At 42.5% G+C, this 21,760-nt stretch overlaps 1 protein-coding gene across 1 annotated transcript in view; it reads right to left on the reverse strand.

Moving 5' to 3' along the window:
• LOC124623096 overlaps nt 1-21,760 on the reverse strand; it is a 74,066-nt gene that overhangs the window by 31,711 nt on the left and 20,595 nt on the right. Inside the window, exons 3-4 of the mRNA XM_047148886.1 lie at nt 9,591-9,655; nt 9,331-9,414 (exon numbers count right to left, since the gene is read on the reverse strand). Of these exons, the coding sequence (XP_047004842.1) occupies nt 9,331-9,414; nt 9,591-9,655 (149 nt within the window). The remainder of the gene's footprint in view (nt 1-9,330; nt 9,415-9,590; nt 9,656-21,760) is intronic.

Here is a 21,760-nt window from a genome sequence, read left to right on the forward strand (position 1 = left end):
AAGTCAAAACAATCTTCGGTGAAGTTAAAAAATAAAGGCGTCAACATTACGAGTACAAGAGAGCTATTAAAGACAGAGGAAAGAACGTCTAGGAGAAAGGAGCACACAAGATAGGGCACTTGTCTAATGACGCGAGAGTAGAAGAAATTGGAGACGATATGGACTGTATTTGAGATCCATTATTATCAGAGATCTGAAGATTTGAGTTCAAATAAGACAGAAGGAGTCTATAGCATTCCTTCAAACTCGTAAACACATTAGGGGGGAGTGGCAACCAAACAACTATTCAGTTTGTAGAATGTATGAGGCTTGAGATATGTCTTTAGACTTTAGGGGAAAGTGTCATCCACACAAACCAAAGACAGAAAGATAACTCCGAAAACTATCATAAGATCAGCTGAACACCTCATATGTTGAAGTTGCTGACACGGATAGTATACAGAAGAACTGAAAAGATAATTCAAGATCTGTTACACGACGATCACTTTTGTTTTATGAAAGATAAAGATACTAGAGTCTTAGTTTTTACGTTGTGCTTGATACTGGAAGCAAGACATTTGAAAATCAAAAGTAATTTGATGGGTTTCGTGACCTTTGAAAAAGCGTTTGGCGATGTAAAATGGTGAAATATATTAGAATTCTGTGAGCAGTAGATGTAAGCTGTAGGATAACAATGGTAGTTTACAATATGTACGAAAACCAAGAGGTAGCGATAAGAAACGAAGACGAAGAGCAAAGTGCAGGCATTAAATGTGTGTGAGACAGAGATGTCGTTTTTCGACACAATTGTTCAGTCTATAGGTCGTAGAAGGAATGATAGAAATAAAGTAAAGTTACATTAATGGAATTAAAATTCAGGTTAAAAGCTATCGATGATAACATTCGCTGATGAAATTGCTCTCCTCTGAAAATCAAGAACTGCAGAACGTGTTGAGTGGAATGGTTCAAATGGCTCTGAGCACTATGGAACTTAACTTCTGAGGTCATCAGTCCCCTAGAATTTAGAACTAATTAAACCAAACTAACCTAAGGACATCACACACATCCATGCCCGAGGCAGGATTCGAACCTGCGGCGGTAGCGGTCGCGCGGTTCCAGACTGTAGCGCCTAGAACCGCTCGGCCACCCCTGCCTGCTGTTGAGTGGAATGAACAGTCAAATGAGTGAAGAATACAGACGAAGGTAAGCCGAAGAAAGAAGAAAGTAACGAAGAGCAGCACAAACGAAATAGGCGATAAACTTAACAGCAAAATTGGTGATCAAGAGATAAATGAATAGAGGGAATTCTTCTATCTTCAAGGAGAATAACACATGACGAACGAAACAAAGAAGCACATCAAAAAGTACATTAACAAACGTGAAGAGGCCATTCCAGGCCAAAATACGTCTAGTATAAAATGTAGGCCATAATTTGAGGAAAAATATTTTGGTGATGTACGTTTTGGTCACGGCTTTGTTCGCAGTGGAGTCATGGAATCTGGGAGAACTAGGAAGAAAGAGAATCGAAGCTTCTGAGGTGTGGTGTCACAGAAAGATGATGAATATAAGGAATTAGGATGTTTTCCACAGAATCGTCTAGGCATGGGCCATAGAACACTGATATGAAGAAGGGACGGGATGGTAGGTCATCTGTTAAGAGATCACGGAAAAACTTCCAAGTTTCTGTTGGAAGTTGTTGAGGAAGAAAAACTGTAGGGATAGACTTAGACGAGAATATCTCCCACAACGCATTGAGGGCGATGGGTACCAGTGCTACTCTGAGATTTGGAGTTTGACGCAGGCTAGGAAATCGTATCGACCAACAGCAAACCAGCGAGATGACTGGTGACTCAGAAAAAGGAAAGAAAATAGGGAGAGAGCCCTGTTTCCTTGTTCGTGCTGCCGTGCTGTTGGTAAGAGCATTAACTTAGTGAAATTTTTACAAATTCTAATTTTCAGTCTTCTGTGAAAATCAGAACCGAATATAACTAATCAAATATTTTTGTCAATAGGTGACTGTGATAAATCTTTCTATGGGCTGAGTTAAAAGAGCATGTCAAGGTAATACTTTGCGAGAGAGAAAATCTCTTAAGTACTTAGAAAGGTTGGCATCCAAAAATGGCATCTGAGTCAACATTCATCATCATCATCAGTGTTCTGCCAAAATGCAGGTTTTCACATGGTAGTTCTCCAAGCTGTCCGGTCTTCTGTCATCCTCTTTAGGTCTGCATAATTTCCTCTTCCCTTTATGTCACCTATCATCTTGTACTTCCTTCTTCCTCTGAGTCTTCTCCCACAAACCACTCCTTCCAAAGCATCTGCTAAAAGCACTCCCTTCTCAATGAATGTCCCAAAAACAAAAAGTAGAATATATATGAGTTAACTGCGTGCGAAATCACGAAATGTATTTGGAGAGAAAAGAATTCCGGTGGGACTAAGAATTTCGCCAAATGTTTGGTTGAGTGTGTTCCAGTAAGTGTTGTTCCGCACATTAACATTTTTTACAGTTTCATTTATGGATGTTGTGTGGACAAAATGACTGCTTGTACTCGTAGGTTTCTGTGCGAGCTGCTATTTGTCTAATTTCATGCACACGATTTCTACCGGACGGCTAAAAAGGGAAGTGAAATGCAGCTGAAGTTTCCCAAGCCGCTTTCTGAGAACAGTATGGCGTCTTTCTACAAATGTCTGCCACTTAAGAGTTTTCCGCCATTTCCGTTACACTTTCTCGCCAGTCAAAGATGCCTGCCAGCGTTCACCTACTTTTGTATGTTCGAGACACCCTGTTATTGTGATATGAAATGAATTCCATAGGTCTTTGCAGCATTCAAGTATCTGACGTAGAAGCGTTTCGCGTACGGTTCCTTTTGTTGGCGAACTGCACATTACCTTTACCCTACCACCTATGAGCGATCCTTTGTGTTACTTTCATTTATTTCGTATATACGCAGTGTTACCCCAAAATATTTACCGGACTTGACTGACTCTACTCTTGTATCCAAAGAATGGTCCACTTTTACATTACGTGAAGTGCTCAATTTTGCACCGCTCTAGGTTTTGTTTGCAGGCTGATATTTCGTCGAACACTGACAGTTTATTATTGTATTTATTATTACTTTCTAAAAAATTCTAGGACATTACTTCTGACTGGTTTGATATGGTACGCCACTACTTTCTCTCCTGTGTCAAACTGTTCATCTCAGAGTAGCACTTGCAGCTAACGTCCTCAGTTATTTGATGTATTCCAATTGAGATTTTACTTTCTGTACTTCCCTCTTGTGGCCCTGGAGTTATTGTTTAATGTCTTAAATTATGTGGTATCGTTCTGTCCTTTCTTCTAGTCAGAATTTTCCATACGTTTATTTAATCACTGATTCTGAAGATGACCTCCTGTTTTTTTATCTTGTCCTCTTAATTCACAGCATGCTAATGACATCAAGTCCGATGGTATGTTTCCATTCCAGTAGATTCCGCACTTCAGCTTGAATAACAACAGCTTCAATAACTGTTTGGTTTCCGCTTACCCAGTGAGCTTAGAAACTCTGAAGGAACGGTGTCTATCCCTCATGCGTCGTTAGTTCACAAGTTTTCCAAAGCTCTTTCAGACTTTGATGCTAATAATGGATCCACTTTGTGTCTCGGATCGACAGTCTTTCCTTCTCCTGTCACGCCAGCAGATATTTCGTGCAGGTCACCTATCATCTGTTTCCTATACGTTTATCAGTGGAATTCCTTGTGTTCGCCTAATACTGAAGCCTTGCTTTTAGGTTCATCTAAGGTAATTTGGCTGTTATGTATTTTGAATCTGTCTTTCTGACGACAATTTCTTTTTTGACTTCCTCACAGTTTTCCTGCTGCTATGACGCTTTAAGTTACCTTCGAATCCTATTGCTAGAATTTCTAAGCGATTTACATTGCAGTCTTCCTGCATTTCCTGGTCATTTCTGGACTTCCCTCTTTCCTGGATCAATTTATCTAACTACCCGAGGCTTCTTCGCAGCAGCCTTTCTTGTACCTACATACGTCTCTCCACATTCAGTTCTTAGGCAAATTCACCCTTCTTCATCTGAATTGACTTCTGTGTTATACGTTAGCTACTCCCTCATAAAAACTCAAATGCACATGGTAATTCCTTAATAATTCAGTATCTCAGTCCATTATGCTCTATTTTTCTGCAAAATTCAGTTGGACTTCAGTTTATTCATCACTATGAATTGTTACCTGATTCTGTAATTGTTTCTAGCAACGTATTATATTCGAAAATCTAATTTCGGAAATCCTCTCTGCCCTTAATGCATTCCTGTTGGTATCTTCCTGTATTTCCAAGCCTTCTCCAAGTGAAGTTCCTTCTCCCGTGATTTTTGAACAGTGTATTTACCACAACTACCTGAAATTTCTGACATGATTTGGTGAAGATTGCCAATCTCGCTAGCGGGATGAAAGTAGAGCTCACCATCTGCAGCATCGTCGACAGGACTGACTGCGGACCTTTGGTACAGAGCCGAGTGGAGGGTCTGAATCAGAGGCTGAGACGGTTCTGCGCCAGTGTGGGCTGCAGATTCCTCGACTTGCGCCATAGGGTGGTGGGGTTTCGGGTTCCGCTGGATATGTCAGGAGTCCACTACACGCAGTAAGCGGCTACACGGGTAGCAGGGGTTGTGTGGCGTGGACTGGGCGGTTTTTTAGGTTAGATGGCCTCGGAAAAGTACAGAAAGGGCAACAGCCTCAAAGGGTGCGGGGCAAAGTCAGGACATGCGGGGATCAAGCAGCAATCGGTATTGTAATTGTAAACTGTCAAAGCTGCATTGGTAAAGTACCGGAACTTCAAGCGCTGATAGAAAGCACCGAAACTGATTTCCTTATAGGTACAGAAAGCTGACTGAAGCCAGAGATAAATTATGCCGAAATTTTTACAAAGGCACAGACGGTGTTTAGAAAGGATAGATTGCATGCAAACGGAGGTAGCGTGTTTGTCGCTGTTAGTAGTAGTTTATCCTGTAGTGAAGTAGAAATGGATCGTTCCTGCGAATTATTATGGGTGGAGGTTACCCTCAACAACCGAGCTAGGTTAATAGTTGGCTTCTTTTACCGACCTCCCGACTCAGCAGCATTAGTGGCAGAACAAATGAGAGAAAATTTGGAATACATTTCACATAAATTTTCTCTGCATGTAATAGTCTTAGGTGGAGATTTCAATTTACCAGATATAGACTGGGACACTTAGATGTTTAGGATAGGTGGTAGGGACAGAGTATCGAGTGACATTATACTGAGTGCACTATCCGAAAATTACCTCGAGCAATTAAACAGAGAACCGACTCGTGGAGATAACATCTTGGACCTACTGACAACAAACAGACCCGAACTTTTCGACTCTGTAAGTGCAGAACAAGGAATCAGTGATCATAAGGCCGTTGCAGCATCCCTGAATATGGAAGTTAATAGGAATATAAAAAAAAAGGGATAAGGTTTATCTGTTTAGCAAGAGTAATAGAAGGCAGATTTCAGACTACCTAACAGATCAAAAATAAAATTTCTGTTCCGACACTGACAATGATGAGTGTTTATGGAAAAAGTTCAAGGCAATCGTAAAATGCATTTTAGACAGGTACGTGCCGAGTAAAACTGTGAGGGACGGGAAGAACCCACCGTGGTTCGACAACAAAGTTAGGAAACTACTGCGAAAGCAAAGAGAGCTTCACTTCAAGTTTAAACGCAGCCAAAACCTCTCAGACAAACAGAAGCTAAACGATGTCAAAGTTAGCTTAAGGAGGGCTATGCGTGAAGTGTTCAGTGAATTCGAAAGTAAAATTCTATGTACCGACTTGACAGAAAATCCTAGGAAGTTCTGGTCTTACGTTAAATCAGTAAGTGGCTCGAAACGGCATATCCAGACACTCCGGGATGATGATGGCATTGAAACAGAGAATGACACGCGTAAAGCTGAAATACTAAACACCTTTTTCCAAAGCTGTTTCACAGAGGAAGACCGCACTGCAATTCCTTCTCTAAATCCTCGCACAAACGAAAAAGATGGCTGACATCGAAATAAGCGTCCAAGGAATAGAAAAGCAACTGGAATCACTCAACAGAGGAAAGTCCACTGGACCTGACGGGATACCAATTCGATTCTACACAGAGTACGCGAAAGAACTTGCCCCCTTCTAACAGCCGTGTACCGCAAGTCTCTAGAGGAACGGAAGGTTCCAAATGATTGGAAAAGAGTACAGGTAGTCCCAGTATACAAGAAGGGTCGTCGAGCAGATGCGCAAAACTATAGACCTATATCTCTGACGTCGATCTGTTGTAGAATTTTAGAACATGTTTATTGCTCGCGTATCATGTCGTTTTTGGATACCCAGAATCTACTCTGTAGGAATCAACATGGATTCCGGAAACAGCGATGGTGTGAGACCCAACTCGCTTTATTTGTTCATGAGACCCAGAAAATATTAGATACAGGCTCCCAGGTAGATGCTATTTTCCTTGACTTCCGGAAAGCGTTCGATACAGTTCCACACTGCCGCCTGATAAAGAAAGTAAGAGCCTACGGAATATCAGACTAGCTGTGTGGCTGGATTGAAGAGTTTTTAGCAAACAGAACACAGCATGTTGTTATCATTGGATAGACGTCTACAGACGTTGAGGTAACCTCTGGCGTGGCACAGGGGAGTGTTATGGGACCATTGCTTTTCACAATATATATAAATGATCTAGTAGATAGTGTCGGAAGTTCCATGCGGCTTTTCGCGGATGATGCTGTAGTATACAGAGAAGTTGCAGCATTAGAAAATTGCAGCGAAATGCAGGAAGATCTGCAGCGGATAGGCACTTGATGCAGGGAGTGGCAACTGACCCTTAACATAGATAAGTGTAATGTATTGCGAATACATAGAAAGAAGGATCCTTTATTGTATGATTATATGATAGCGGAACAAACACTGGTAGCAGTTACTTCTGTAAAATATCTGGGAGTATGCGTGCGGAACGATTTGAAGTGGAATGATCACATAAAATTAATTGTTGGTGAGGCGGGTACCAGGTTGAGATTCATTGAGAGAGTCCTTAGAAAATGTAGTCCATCAACAAAGGAGGTGGCTTACAAAACACTCGCTCGACCTATACTTGAGTATTGCTCATCAGTGTGGGATCCGTACCAGATCGGGTTGACGGAGGAGATAGAGATGATCCAAAGAAGAGCGGCGCGTTTCGTCACAGGGTTATTTGGTAACCGTGATAGCATTACGGAGATGTTTAGCAAACTCAAGTGGCAGACTCTGCAAGAGAGGCGCTCTGCATCACGGTGTAGCTTGCTCGCCAGGTTTCGAGAGGGTTCGTTTCTGGATGAGGTGCCGAATATATTGCTTCCCCCTACTTATACCTCCCGAGGAGATCACGAATGTAAAATTAGAGAGGTTCGAGCGCGCACGGAGGCTTTCAGACAGTCGTTCTTCCCGCGAACCATACGCGTCTGGAACAGAAAAGGGAGGTAATGACAGTGGCACGTAAAGTGCCCTCCGCCACACACCGTTGGGTGGCTTGCGGAGTATAAATGTAGATGTAGATGTAGGTGTAACTAATCTTTTCATCTCTCGTTCCAATTACTGAGCCCGTAGCTTCCAGAAACACAGTCTTCATTTCCTACACTTTCTATAGTGTTCCAGTAACTCATCACTATTAGACTTTCATCTTCTTTCACACACTGACTTATCTATTCACTGACGGCGTATACTCTTCATCTACGTCTTCTACTCATGACTTCCATATGCATACCTGAATTATGGTTGTTGGTACTGGCTTTCTCTCGAGTCCGATGAGAATAATCCTATTCCTAAGTTATCCACAGTAAGTCATCTCTTCCACTACGTCCTTACTCCCATTATATCATTTTGTACAGTTGGTGATCATCTGAACAGAAAACGTTATCCCTTATACATTTTACTATTCTGTTTCCTACTACATCTAGATTGAGCCTTTAATTTCACCTTTTCGGATTTTCCGTCTATCTTAGACATTATTACTAATTTTATCGGGTAGAATCCTTTCATTTGTAACGGTATCACCTCCGAGAAATCCGAAATTTCAAATACTATCTGTAAAGTTAGTAATTTATAACAGTTGAATTAATTTTAACAAAATGAAATGAATAGAAAGAACAGGTATGATATCACTAAAGGCGCATTGACGGAAAATCATATCAGTCAAAGATGTTAAGAATTACTGATCGTGTAGGATAAGAAATACATCGTGAGATTCAACTGTAACAGCAAACTCATTACTTTCCTCCGACTTGTGAACTTACTTTACACGCCAGTTGTAGGGATAACTACAGTATAAAGTGGACTTCGAACGATACAGCAACTTGAAAATTTCCACATCACTGAATCACTTACATAGAGGAAAAAAGCGTAAATGACAAAAAGAAGTTGTGGTACCGACTTGGAATCGAGCTACAAATCTTTTGCAACTGTAGTGTGTATCTTATCAGTGGGCCACAAAGCTTCTTTCACTGACCTTTCGTTTCCAGAATTTAATATGCCACAGTAAAATACGATTAGGTAAACAAATGCGAAAGGTAGAAGAGGTTTATTGTCTTCTGTTTTGTCCCGTTAACAAAATTATTGTCCAGTTCGCCTAACTTTCTGCAGTCACCATGTCTCAAGGAACATGTTATTCTGCCCACAGAAAATAATTATCTCTCGCCTTATAAGAACAACCCTCTTCTATAAAGCTGTCAAGAAATCCCCGACAACGAGAGAACTAGACATCCATCCCTGTATTCCGTAATATGCCTTGCCTCGCTAACATATGAGCAAGCCCCGCGATACGAACAAAGTGTGGCAGATCTGCTGACTTGCTGTGTGGATGGGGAAAAATAGCATGTTCCAGGCGGCGCTGCTACGAAAACAGGAAAACACACAGCTGAATGCTGCGCATTGACTGCATTCACTATCGACTGCTCCGAAATCTTGTACGCTACCGAAAAGGATTATAATACATCAGCAACGTGGAAATTCGGCTGTAGCTCTGTTCTGATATACTTTTGCGGTTGAGAACGCTTTATATATATCTTTTATTTCTTTCCTTTCTATAAGGCTTGCATGTGTTACGTGCATTCTTAATGTCTGTATTGTAGACTACATACATATAATTAATATACGTGATGACTGTAATAAGATACAGACTAAATAAATAAACTGAACAGTATTAAACATCGATTCATTTCAATAGCGCCAAATAGAGTATCAAAAAACTATAGCCATAAAGGCGCTTGATTAGAGCTAATCGCTGTGTCATGTATCAAGTAGACACCGCGTACACAAAATTTACGAGTAGCGTATAAAGACGAACCATATCCTAAGAAGCAGTAGTGAAGAATGATGAACTCCCTGTGCGAGTAGACCGTGTTGTAGGGCCCTGAGAAAAGACCGTTCCCTGAAATGAGACACAAAATAAATTAGTTAAACAACCACAGCAAGCGATCGCCGTTATTAATGTTACCACCTCTGTCAATATAATGATTTTCCCAAGGACGACCAGAGTTTGAAATCAATGGCTGTTAGACTTTGAGAGGAAGTTAAACTAGAGCAAAAAGCGTAATTAGTACTTACACACGCCTCTGTACACTTTGTCCATCCTGTTACCGGTGAATTTCGCAACGGCGTACAGAGGGAAGCTGCAAAAACCAACGGTTACAAATTAGTATTTAGGCATTGGGCACATTACACGGAGAATAGCTAAGGCTTGTATAATTTATTGAGAAATACTCTGATTAGTTCTGAGTGTGTTACTTCGGTTAGAGAATTCGCTTCACATTAAGACTTCATTTTCCTGCTTTGAACGTACAGACTTAACAAAGTGTTTCAGTTAGTCTGCAACCAACAGTATGAGCGAGTACGATTCGTATAGCTACAAAAATGAGTGCAAAGTGAAATGAAGGGAAAATATTTTACTGCACGATGTAATCAGTTTGTGGCTTTCCCGACTGACGAGTTGTAAACATGGTTATCGGGTGTCGGATGTCGTTGTGAAAATTCCGTACTATTTCGTCGGCGCAACTGACCGACATCTTCAGGTGCACCGAACACAATGCTCAGGCTGAGACCGACAATCAGAGAAGAAACTGCCCAGGTGTGAACGCGCTAAGTTGCTGTGACCAATAGCGCGGATATGCATATCGGTAGCAAGATAGAGACAGCTAAGCCAGTTGTCGGACTATGAACGCGTGGGCAGAGGCTGCGCTGCCGCTGCAGTCGGTTGCCTCAGCGCCATCTGTCGCGAGCGGCGTGCCGAAATACAGCTCCGCGCTGGCGTGTGTCCATCCTCGCTGTTGTCAACCAGATATCTATGTTGCCACCGCTGCGTCATCCGTCGTACGACCAACAGCTCTTTTTTGAGTTCGCTGTGATTTTAACATGGCCAGCGCTGGATCCCATGATGTGCTGAGTTGGTATCCTGTGTCCCGGTAAGCAAATTAATCGAGCTGCGAATTTCTTCTTTAATAACGCTGTCCCAGTACGAAGACGATAATGATAGAATTTCAGTGTTCTTTTATTCCATACAATGTCCTGTAACGTGACAATGCTCCGCCACTGTAGATTTCACTGGCTAGTCCAGATGTGTGTGTCATCGATGTTCGGCGCATCTGCCCTCCACAAGCCGGCCGGAGTGGCCGAGCGGTTAAAGGCGCTACAGTCTGGAACCGCACGACCGCTACGGTCGCAGGTTCGAATCCTGCCTCGGGCATGGATGTGTGTGATGTCCTTAGGTTAGTTAGGTTTAAGTAGTTCTAAGTTCTAGGGGACTTATGACCACAGCAGTTGAGTCCCATAGTGCTCAGAGCCATTTGAACCATTTGCCCTCCACAGTGCGGAAAGTTTGTCCAATGTGTGGCAGCCTACCGCTACAGGTAATCGTCTAGACGCCATGCCTTCTTAAACACAGATCATCTTTCACTGAGCCTAAAAGAGCTCTGAGATTCGTTGGCGGACGAAAGACGCATTTAACTTTAGTTTCTCCAATAATCGTCCTATTTGCGAGTCAAACACTGCAGACTTATGCAAATGACGATTCCTCTTTGTTCAGCTCTTTCTTCCAGCTCCTCCCTTTCTCTGTCACGCGCCGTACTTAAGGCACGCTGAATCTCCCGTTAGAATACGCATTCTCTAAAAATACGGTACGGAGATGGCGCAGCTCATCAGCCAAGGTATCAGAATCCGATACGGCTCACGCTATATGGACCAACGTCCAGAGCAAGCCACTTCATGGTGCAGGATGGCGACAGCGGTGGCCTGTACTTACACTTAAAGCCCATCAGCTCTCACAATTGTGCATAACGAAGTGGCATGCTCAGGACGTAATCATCCTTGCAACAGCAGTGACGTCACACAACTTGTCGCTGAAGCTGAATTCCTGCTTCAGTGAGCTGCCTGCTGATAATCGATAAAGTCATTCAAACTGATCGTGACTGGTGGAAGGAAATTTCATTCGAACGTTGCCAGGCGTAACATTAATACTTTTCTGGAAATCCGCAAGTAAAGAACAGCATTTTATCGCCTCAGACTGATCTTTTTCCAAGTATTATAGCATCATAATGACCGAAGTTTTGGAACAGGGACAGTGCATGTTCATCAGGATAGTTTAAGTCAGTTGGGGATTCCATTAGATTAAGAGATGACCAGATTTATTTTGGAAGAGGAAGGAGCGCTGGAAAAGAGTTTTCGACAGTTCGGTTTCTAAAAGAGATAGACACAAGTAAAGAGTGGAAACATACAACATTACCTTAGCAGCTTTCGAGAATGAGAGGTGGAATAAAATATTTATATTTATGGCATGTGATATCTACTACAGGGATGGAACTGTAATCCGTTCTCTCTATGCGAAACAGACTATAATAATCGGCACTGACAGAGGCGTGCAGGATTCAAGTATCAGGACATGTGTGAAAGCAAGACAGCCTATTTTCACCAGTGCTATTTAGTTTCTATATTGGAGAGGCAATGGGTGAGATATACGACGAACTCGATGTGAAGATTGACATAGATAGAAAGTTAGCATGAGATGGTCCACTGGTGACTTAACAGTAGTTTCTTTCCGTATAAAGAAACAACTGCTAATATAAACGTTAACACCATAAAATATATACAGGGCGAAGGAAAAATTCATCTCTTGGGGGTCAGCATGCAATTACTCATGCAAATTCCAGACAAAAATATATGTAGCAAAATCTAGTCCTACCAAAAGGTTTAACAGAAATACGCTCTAAAAAATAAGGCGCTGGCAACGCTGTAACTGGGTGCAGTGTGACCAAGAACAAATAGCATGAACTCTGCAATGTACCAGATCTGTTCCATTAGCTCTGTGGAATGAGGCAACGTCGTGGAAAACAGATATGCAGATTCCTCGATGTTTGAGTCGAATTCTCTTCAGTCTCTTTTTCCAGGTGAAACATCAAATTGTATCCAATTAACACGTCACAATGTGGTGCGTCTTCCTTTCCGTTACTGTTATCCTTCTTTAAGCATTAAGACCTAACATGAACTTCTTGCAGAAGTAAATGACCACTTGTTTAGTAGTCCATGACACAAATGAAACCAACAGAAAATAATAGTGAATAATGTAACATCGTCTGTATTTAAAGACACACAAAGAAATCCAGAACCTAACCTACGCTATATTGCACATTCTGTTACGCTCAATAAATCCATTCTGTACGTTTGACGTCCAAGCTTATTTTCACAGAGCCGGTGCATAAACGTACGAGCAACGTTCACTTTAGACAACCTGTTCAAAGCGACCACTTCGCCTCTCGCTGAATCATATTTTGCTGGACCCTACGCAAAACACCTGCGTCTACCACTGCCGAAGCGGCATGCACACGGCATTAGCTCGTGTACTTCCATGGCTGGAGTGCTGTGAACCTGTTCCTTTAAGTGTTACCAAAAATCCATTTTTTTGGAAACGCATCATTTAAATAGCTATATTGTGTATTAGACGGGGAACCTATAAACGACGGACATGCTTCTTCCCGCCGTATCTCTCAGTGCTTCACAACGCCACAAAACAGGCCACAGTAGTCCACCCACCCCACCGCCACCCCACACCGGACCCAGGGTTATTGTGTGTTTCATCCTCCAGTGGATCCCCAGCCCCGGGGGGTGGTGGGTGGGGGGGGGGGGGAACGTCTCATACCAGAGGAGTATAAGTAAAAATTTTTCAGTGGTAGAGTAGCTGTGATGTATTTGTACTTGGAGATAGTGTTTACGCAACAATCGCCGACATAGTATAACTGAGGTGGAATAGGGGAAACCAGCCCGCATTCGCCGAGGCAGATGGAAAACCATCCACAGGCTCGCCGGCACACTGGACCTCGACACTAATCCGTTGGGAGAATTCGTGATGGGGACCGGTACGCCTTACCGCTCGGGAAGCAGCACTTTATGCCGGGCGGGCATTTAAATAGTTACTCACACTCATTTCAAAGTGTGGCAGTGCATCATCATGCTGAAACTATAGCTGTCACCAAACACGAAGTTCTCTAATACGTCAGGCAAAGTATTACAAAGAAACGTACGATACAGGGGCGCATCGAATTTCTCTAGTAGTAGATAAGGGCCCAAAAGCACTCCTTCAACTACTACAGCCCAAACATTTATGTTAGAAGATGCCTGAACACCACGTTCATGGGTGACATTGGGTTGTGTTCCAACGAATAATGGCTTTTGTGGAGGTTGAAAATACCTTCACGTGTGAACCCAAATTCGTCATTCCGTATCATGTTATTTAGAAAATATTCGTTATTTTCCACTTGATGCAAAAACCATTCACAAAGCTTTAGTCGTCGAAATCGGGCTTTTGGATGGTATTGACTTAACGTGTAATGATACGTGTGGCGTCGATAGTTACGATGCCACAACGTAGGTGTACGCTCTCGTAAGTTGGCACTTAGAGAGAAGACTAACTAAGCCGACCACAGCGCCCTCTGGCCGACGCTGTGGAGCTCAGCGAGTACCTTTCTGGTTTCGGCCCCATCTCATCAAGAGTAGACGGCCTGGAAATATCGTTTCTACTTCAGAATGGGCTAGCTTGCTATCGAGACTTTGTATTAGTTACGTTCAGTTTAAGTTGGGACATTAACGAGTATTTGTTACTTTTGAGATAATATAGGTCATACTAACTTTACAGGATTAGACATGAGCCGGCCAGTGTGGCCGAGCGGTTCTAGGTGCAACAGTCTGGAAACGCGCGACCGCTACGGTCGCAGGTTCGAATCCTGCCTCGGGCATGGATGTGTGTGATGTGCTTAGGTTAGTTATGTTTAAGTAGTTCTAAGTTCTAGGGGACTGATGACCTCAGATGTTAAGTCCCATAGTGCTCAGAGCCATCAGAACCATTTTTTGATTAGACATGGACTACGGTTCATCCTAGCCAAAGGTATGTATGCATTTGATATTTACTTATGTTTTTAAAGTTACGTGCAGTACCGAAGTGTTTCACCTCTCCTGCTCCTACTTGCTTTCTTCACTCTCGGCCTATATTACAGAAGCAGTACACAGGAGAAGACTCACGCACCACCTGTCCAGACGGGATTCAAAAATATGGATGCAGCATTTCATAGTGCAACATATCAAATTGAAATGGCTCTGAGCACTGTGGGACTTAACATCTGAGGTCATCAGTCCCCTAGAACTTAGAACTGCTTAAACCTAACTAACCTAAGGACATCACATACATCCATGGCCGAGGCAGGATTCGAACCTGCGACCGTAGCAGTCCCGCGGTTTCTGATTGTAGCACCTAGAACCTTTCGTCCACCGCGGCCGGCTGCAACACATCAACATCTACTCTTTGAGATATCTGGAACTGTCTTGCAATGTGACGAATACTTTGACGACGTGACTGGTGAACGGCTTCAAGAATCGCGTCCGCTGTTTGCGGAGCGCGTCTAGTTCTTGGACGACCTCTGTCCATTAGTTGTGAATGAAGATTACCGATTTACTGAAGTTGTTCCTCCACGTGACGATAAACATTCTTATCAGGATGACGCCTTTGAGGGTACCGTGCAGCATGCGTACAAGGAGCAGCACAAGCTGTTGCAGCAGCTTGGTTATCGAGTTTCACCCAGCACAAAAAGGCATATCGACGTTTTCACCGGGAAACTACCCTATATGAACTTGAGAGGACCAGTCATGGTTGAGCTCTGTGCAGTTAGTAGACACGTTCATGCATGTGATGGACTGTTGTGACGTGACAAATTGATATGCCTTGCTTATAAATGACGAGAACTAGAGAATGGATGTCTAAAAAGTAGAAAAAAGGACTTGACGAGGATTCAAACCATAGTTCCATAAAGGATACGCGTTTGGTGTCCCAGCAGTCTACTCAGTGAGTTAGGATGGTCGATACGGCAGTGCAGGGTGGTAAACGTTCCTCTGTATATTCCGATGTGCTGTACGATGTGACACTGTTCCTCGATTTCACACATAATTCAAAATGCACCCGAATGAACATTTGTCTTGAATCTGGATGAGGAATCGCGTGCTGACCTAAAAGTACGGCAATTTTTCTTCACCCTCTATATGTACTATTGCGTAACGTGGATAATGAAAAGGAAATAAGATAATCAGAAGCCTAGAACGTGTTATTACACGGGGTTTGTTACATAGGAACTACGTTATGCAGTTATGTTAAATGCTTCCTCTTTTTTTAAGTCGCAAGTAATTTTCTGGTAATGATATGACTTAAAGGCTTCATATATAGTAAAAGAAGAGAGTTCACGACCCCTTAGGGCGAAGTGAATATACTTCTTACTTTACAGTCAAATTAACGTAAGCAGTTAGCACTTGAAATGATATTAACAGGCAGAAGCCTCGACGTCACGTATAGAAGGCAGTGAGCTGCTAAAAGCATGAAGGAGCGATAGTAACGCAGCCGAAAATACATGGGCGTGTCATTTGTGCGGAATAGTAGAGAGTATTTGAAGCTTCTACAATAATCTTCGCATGTCAGAAGGCGATCCTTATTCTGGCCTGCTATGCGATATATTGAGATACCACAGAAGACGTAAAACAGTCCCAGGTGAACTTAATCCTTCAGGTTAAGAACTGCTTATTTTAATAGTGATCTAAAGAAGGCAATAGAGGACAGTACTTAATGAGTTTGTCTCCTTTGTTGCATTTCGTAAGTTTTCATTCATTTGCAAAAGTGAGTACATCTAATGAAACTCATGGGCGCCGAAGAGTATGCTCAGTGCAGTGGGTGTCAGCTAAGGTAATGGATAGCCTTAGGGGCAGGACGCATAAATAAGCTCTCGACAAAAATGATCATTTTGGATTTAATTTAGTACTTTCGCAGTACTAACATTTTTCGGACACTGCTCCGGGTGCACAAAACAGCACTTGATTAGCGACAGGTTATTCTGCAATTATTACGCGTAAGCATTGTGAACGAGTGCGACTTGGATTGTGTATGCAAGCATAATGTCTAACTTTGGCGATCTTAAGAACGACGTTCTCGACTAACAGCGCTGCCTCAGCATGATGGGTTGGTGATTTCAGCTCATGGCTTTAGGCTCCTGAGAATTCCTAAAGTTTTCTCTTCAATGTTTAATCACGCAGATGACCGACTGACCGCCTTCTGAAGTGTTACATCCCGATATTTTCTTGTGTGTTGTAATATGCAAACGAGCTAGTGTTTAAAACTGTGTGCCGGACAGAGACTAGAACTCGGGACCTTTGCCTTTCGCGAGCAAGTGCTCTAGGAGGAGGTAGGAGACGAGGCATTAGTGGAAGTAAACCTGCGAGGATGGGGCGTGAGCTGTGCGTGGGTAGTTCAGATCGTAGACCACTTGCCCGCGAAAGGCTAAGGTCCCAATTTGAGTCTCGGCCCGGCACACAGTTTTAATCTGCCAGGAAGTTTCATATCAGTGCATACTCCGCTGCAGAGTGAAAATTTCATTCTGAAGATAATGTCTATTTTGGGATTATTCTTGAAAGACCCTCGTGACAGAATAAATTTTCGTTACATGTTATTTTTCAGTGTCACACCTGTTTAAATTTCAGAAATGCTTGAGGAAGTTTTCTGGTGTTGGAGGAAAGCACAACAGATGTAGAGTTTCCCTCTGTACTGAATATCTGATTTGTGATAATGATTATGTTTAACATGATTGACGAAAGTTTCATTAATGGCGCGTAATGGAAGATGATCGCCTGATGCCGGTATATTTCGTGTGCTTCAAAATTCATATGGTTCAGATGGCTCTGAGCACTATGGGACTTAACATCCATGCCCGAGGCAGGATTCGAACCTGCGACCGTAGCAGTCGCGCGGTTCCGGACTGAACCATCTAGAACCGCTCGGCCACCGCCGCCGGCTATCGTGTACTCTCGTCTTAATCAATAGATGGTAGAATAGGCCAATGTACACGACCGTAGCACTAAGGGAAATGCCCCTCCTCACATAATTTTTGAACGGTTTATTTGCTATCACCCGCCTATATTTTATTGCAAAACTCAATTGATCTCTTACCTCTCTGAGTTCTATTACTAAACCCACATTGACCCGTAAATCCTCCTTTCGTTCCCTCCCCTATTACCTCGCTGCAATCCCCCATGATTATTAGATCTTCATTTCCTTTTACAAACTGAGTTACCCGTCCAGTATCCTCACATATTTTCTGTATCTCCTTATCTTCGCTCGTGGCGTCAACATATATACCTGACCTACTGCTGTTGCCGTTTCTTTCCTGTCGATGAACTGTTCGTAGGAGCTCACACTCTGCCCTACTTTACTATTCATATCGAAATAAACTCACGTTATATGATTTTCTGTTTCTGTTGATATTGCCCTATACGTCTGAACAGGAACCTCTAAATTCTGACTTCCTTACGACGTTCAAACTTCCGATAGCCCACTATCCAGCTCTTAGTATGTTACGCTTTCGTTGTTTATTCGACATTTTTCACATTTTTACCTCCCGGAAATCTGAATGTAAGACAAATACGGAATCTTTTGCCAGTGGAGAGATTATCATGACATTTTTTAAACTGCAGGACGCATGTCTTGTGGCTATACATTGCCTGTCTTTAATGAAGTGGTTTCCATTGCTTTGTTAATCCTCATGCTGTTGATTATTGCTGATGCTAGAGCCTCGGCGTACGATGTCAATAAAGATGCAACAATCCTGATCCGAATGGAAACCATTCAGCTTCCGTGTTGCCACAGAACATCCATGAGCAGGCTAAATTTGAGTATAGGGTTTATCACTCGATGCTCACATATACGCTACCGCATTCACTGTGAGTAGATGAACACATACTAAACATTCCCAGCGCAATGCAAGATCACTCCAAATGTCATGCTGACACGCGATAGCAACACCTATAGCTTTCTAGAACCTGTTTACTTATGCATTATATTCTGTGTTGAGATATGCTGGCCGTTTATTATCCGGTGCACTCAACCATACGATAGTGTTCGTTGTGTATGCACTCTTGAAGCGTTGTTCCCAGTCAGATGCGATTAATGATATTTAATGTCCGTCATAGTTTAGTTGTGCGTTTCACACTAATATCAGGGATATCATATCACGAAAAAAGAAGAAGACTGAAGCTTTCATAATTTTCGAACATTGCGAGGAATTATCCTTCCTGTTCGCCTCTGATTGCTTTGCTGTTACAGTTTCTGACTGTTAATACTTTCACGCAGTGCAACGCTGTAGTAATTTATCTCGCTTAATGCTTTCATGCGACGTTGAGTTTCATGTTATTATCAAGAATTATATACAATTTTGGATTACTATGATTGGTTCATCTGGGGGAGGGGACCAATAGTGAGGGCAGGATCGAATTATTCTGATTAATTATTGAAACAAAATCGTTATTCAAAACATCTAGACCACTACTTTGTATTAGAACTTTGGCATATCCTTACGGTAATTCTTCTTCTTGTTATGTGCTCGCATATATCTTTAAGCAATTCCATCATATACACCTTTATTTATGAGTTCTAACGGTGAAAGCCCCGCATGAACCATAGATCTTGTCGTTGGTGGGGAGGCTTGCGTGCCTCAGCGATACAGATAGCCGTACCGTAGGTGCAACCACAACGGAGGGGTATCTGTTGAGAGGCCAGACAAACGTGTGGTTCCTGAAGAGGGGCAGCAGCCTTTTCAGTAGTTGCAGGGGCAACAGTCTGGATCATTGACTGATATGGCCTTGTAACAATAACCATAACGGCCTTGCTGTGCTGGTACTGCGAATAGCTGAAAACAAGGGGAAACTACAGCCATCATTTTTCCCGAGGGCATGCAGCTTTAATGTATGTTTAAATGATGATGGCGTCCTCTTGGGTAAAATGTTCCGGAGGTAAAATAGTCCCCCATTCGGATCTCTAGGCGAGGACTACTCAAGAGGACGTCGTTATCAGGAGGAAGAGAACTGACATTCTACGGATCGGAGCGTGGAATGTCAGATCCCTTAATCGGGCAGGCAGGTTAGAACATTTAGAACGGGAAATGGATAGGTTAAAGTTAGATATAGTGGGAATTAACGAAGTTCGGTGGCAGGAGGAGCAAGACTTTTGGTCAGGTGAATTCAGGGTTATAAATACAAAATCAAATAAGGGTAATGCAAGAGTAGGTTTAATAATGAATTTAAAAAATAGGAGTGCGGGTAAGCTACTACAAACAGCATAGTGAACGCATTATTGTGGCCAAGATAGACACGAAGCCCACACCTACTACAGTAGTACAAGTTTATATGCCAACTAGCTCTGCAGATGACGACGAAATTGAAGAAATGTATGATGAGATAAAAGAAATTATTCAGATAGTGAAGGGAGACGAAAATTTAATAGTCATGGGTGACTGGAATTCGATAGTAGAAAAAGGAAGAGAAGGAAACGTAGGAGGTGAATATGGATTCGGGGTAAGAAATGAAAGAGGAAGCCGCCTGGTAGAACTTTGCACAGAGCATAACCTAATCACAGCTAACACTTGGTTCAAGAATCAAAATGCTTCAAATGGCTCTGAGCACTATGGCACTTAACTTCTGAGGTCATCAGTCCCCTAGAACTTAAAACTACTTAAACCTAACTAACCTAAGGACATTACACACATCCATGCCAGAGGCAGGATTCGAATCTGCGACCATAGCGATCGCGCGATTCCAGACTGAAGGGCCTAGAACCGCTGGGCCACCCCGGCCGGCTTCAAGAATCATAAAAGAACGTTGTATACATAGAAGAAACTTGGAGATACTGACAGGTTTCAGATAGATTATATAATGGTAGGACAGAGATTTAGGAACCAGGTTTTAAATTGTAAGACATTTCCAGGGGCAGATGTGGACTTTGACCACAATCTACTGTTTATGAACTGTAGATTAATACTGAAGAAACTGCAAAAAGGTGGGGAATTTAAGGAGATGGGACCTGGATAAACTGACTAAACCAGAGGTAGTACAGGGCTTCAGGGAGACCATAAGGGAACAAGTGACTAGAATGGGTAGCTTTGAGGGATGAAGTAGTGAAGGCAGCAGAGGATGAAATAGGTAAAAAGACGAGGGCTAGTAGAAATCCTTGGGTGTAAGAAGAAATATTGAATTTAATTGATGAAAGGAGAAAATATGAAAATGCAATAAATGAAGCAGGCGAAAAGGAATACAAACGTCTCAAAAATGAGATCGACACGAAGTGCAAAATGGCTAAGCAGGCATTGCTAGAGGACAAATGTAAGGATGTTGAGGCTTATCTCACTAGGGGTAACATAGATACTGCCTACAAGAAAATTAAAGAGACCTTTGGAGAAAAGAGGACCACTTGTATGAATATCAAGAGCTCAGATGGAAACTCAGTTCTAAGCAAAGAAGAGAAAGCAGAAAGGTGTAAAGAGTATGCAGAGGGTCTATACAAGGGCGAGGTACTTGAGGACAATATTACGGAAATGGAAGAGGATGTAGATGAAGATGAAATGGAAGATACGATACTGCATGAAGAGTTTGACAGAGCACTGAAAGACCTAAGTCGAAACAAGGCCCCGGGAGTAGACAACATTCCATTAGAACTACTGACAGCCTTGGGAATGCCAGTCCTGACACGCTCTACCATCTGGTGAGCAAGATGTATGAGACAGGAAATACCCTCAGACTTCAAGAAGAATATAATAATTCCAATCCCAAAGAAAGCAGGTGTTGACAGATGTGAAATTCCCGAACTATCAGTTTAGTAAGTCACAGCTGCATAATACTAACGCGAATTCTTTACAGACGAATGGAAAAACCGGTAGAAGCCGACCTCGGGGAAGATCAGTTTGGATTGCGTAGAAATATTGGAACACGTGAGGCAATACCGACCTTACCACTTATCTTCGTAGCTAGATTAAGAAAAGGCAAGCCTACGTTTCTAGCATTTGTAGATTTAGAGAAAGCTTTTGACAATGTTGACTGGAATACTCTCTTTCAGATTCTGAAGATGGCAGGGGTAAAAGGCAGGGAGCGGAAGGCAATTTACAATTTGTACAGAAACCAGATGGCAGTTATAAGAGTTGAGGGACATGAAAGGGAAGCAGTCGTTGGGAAGGGAGTGAGACCGGGTTGTAGCTTATCCCCGATGTTATTCAATCTGTATATTGAGCTAACAGTAAAGGAAACAAAAGAAAAATTCGGAGTAGGTATTAAAATCCATGGAGAAGAGATAAAAACTTCAAGGTTCGCCCATGACATTGTAATTCTGTCAGACACAGCAAAGGACTTGGAAGAGCAGTTGGACGGAAAGGACACTGTCT

This window comes from Schistocerca americana, chromosome 7 (genome assembly GCF_021461395.2).
Source record: "Schistocerca americana isolate TAMUIC-IGC-003095 chromosome 7, iqSchAmer2.1, whole genome shotgun sequence".
NCBI lineage: Eukaryota > Metazoa > Arthropoda > Insecta > Orthoptera > Acrididae > Schistocerca > Schistocerca americana.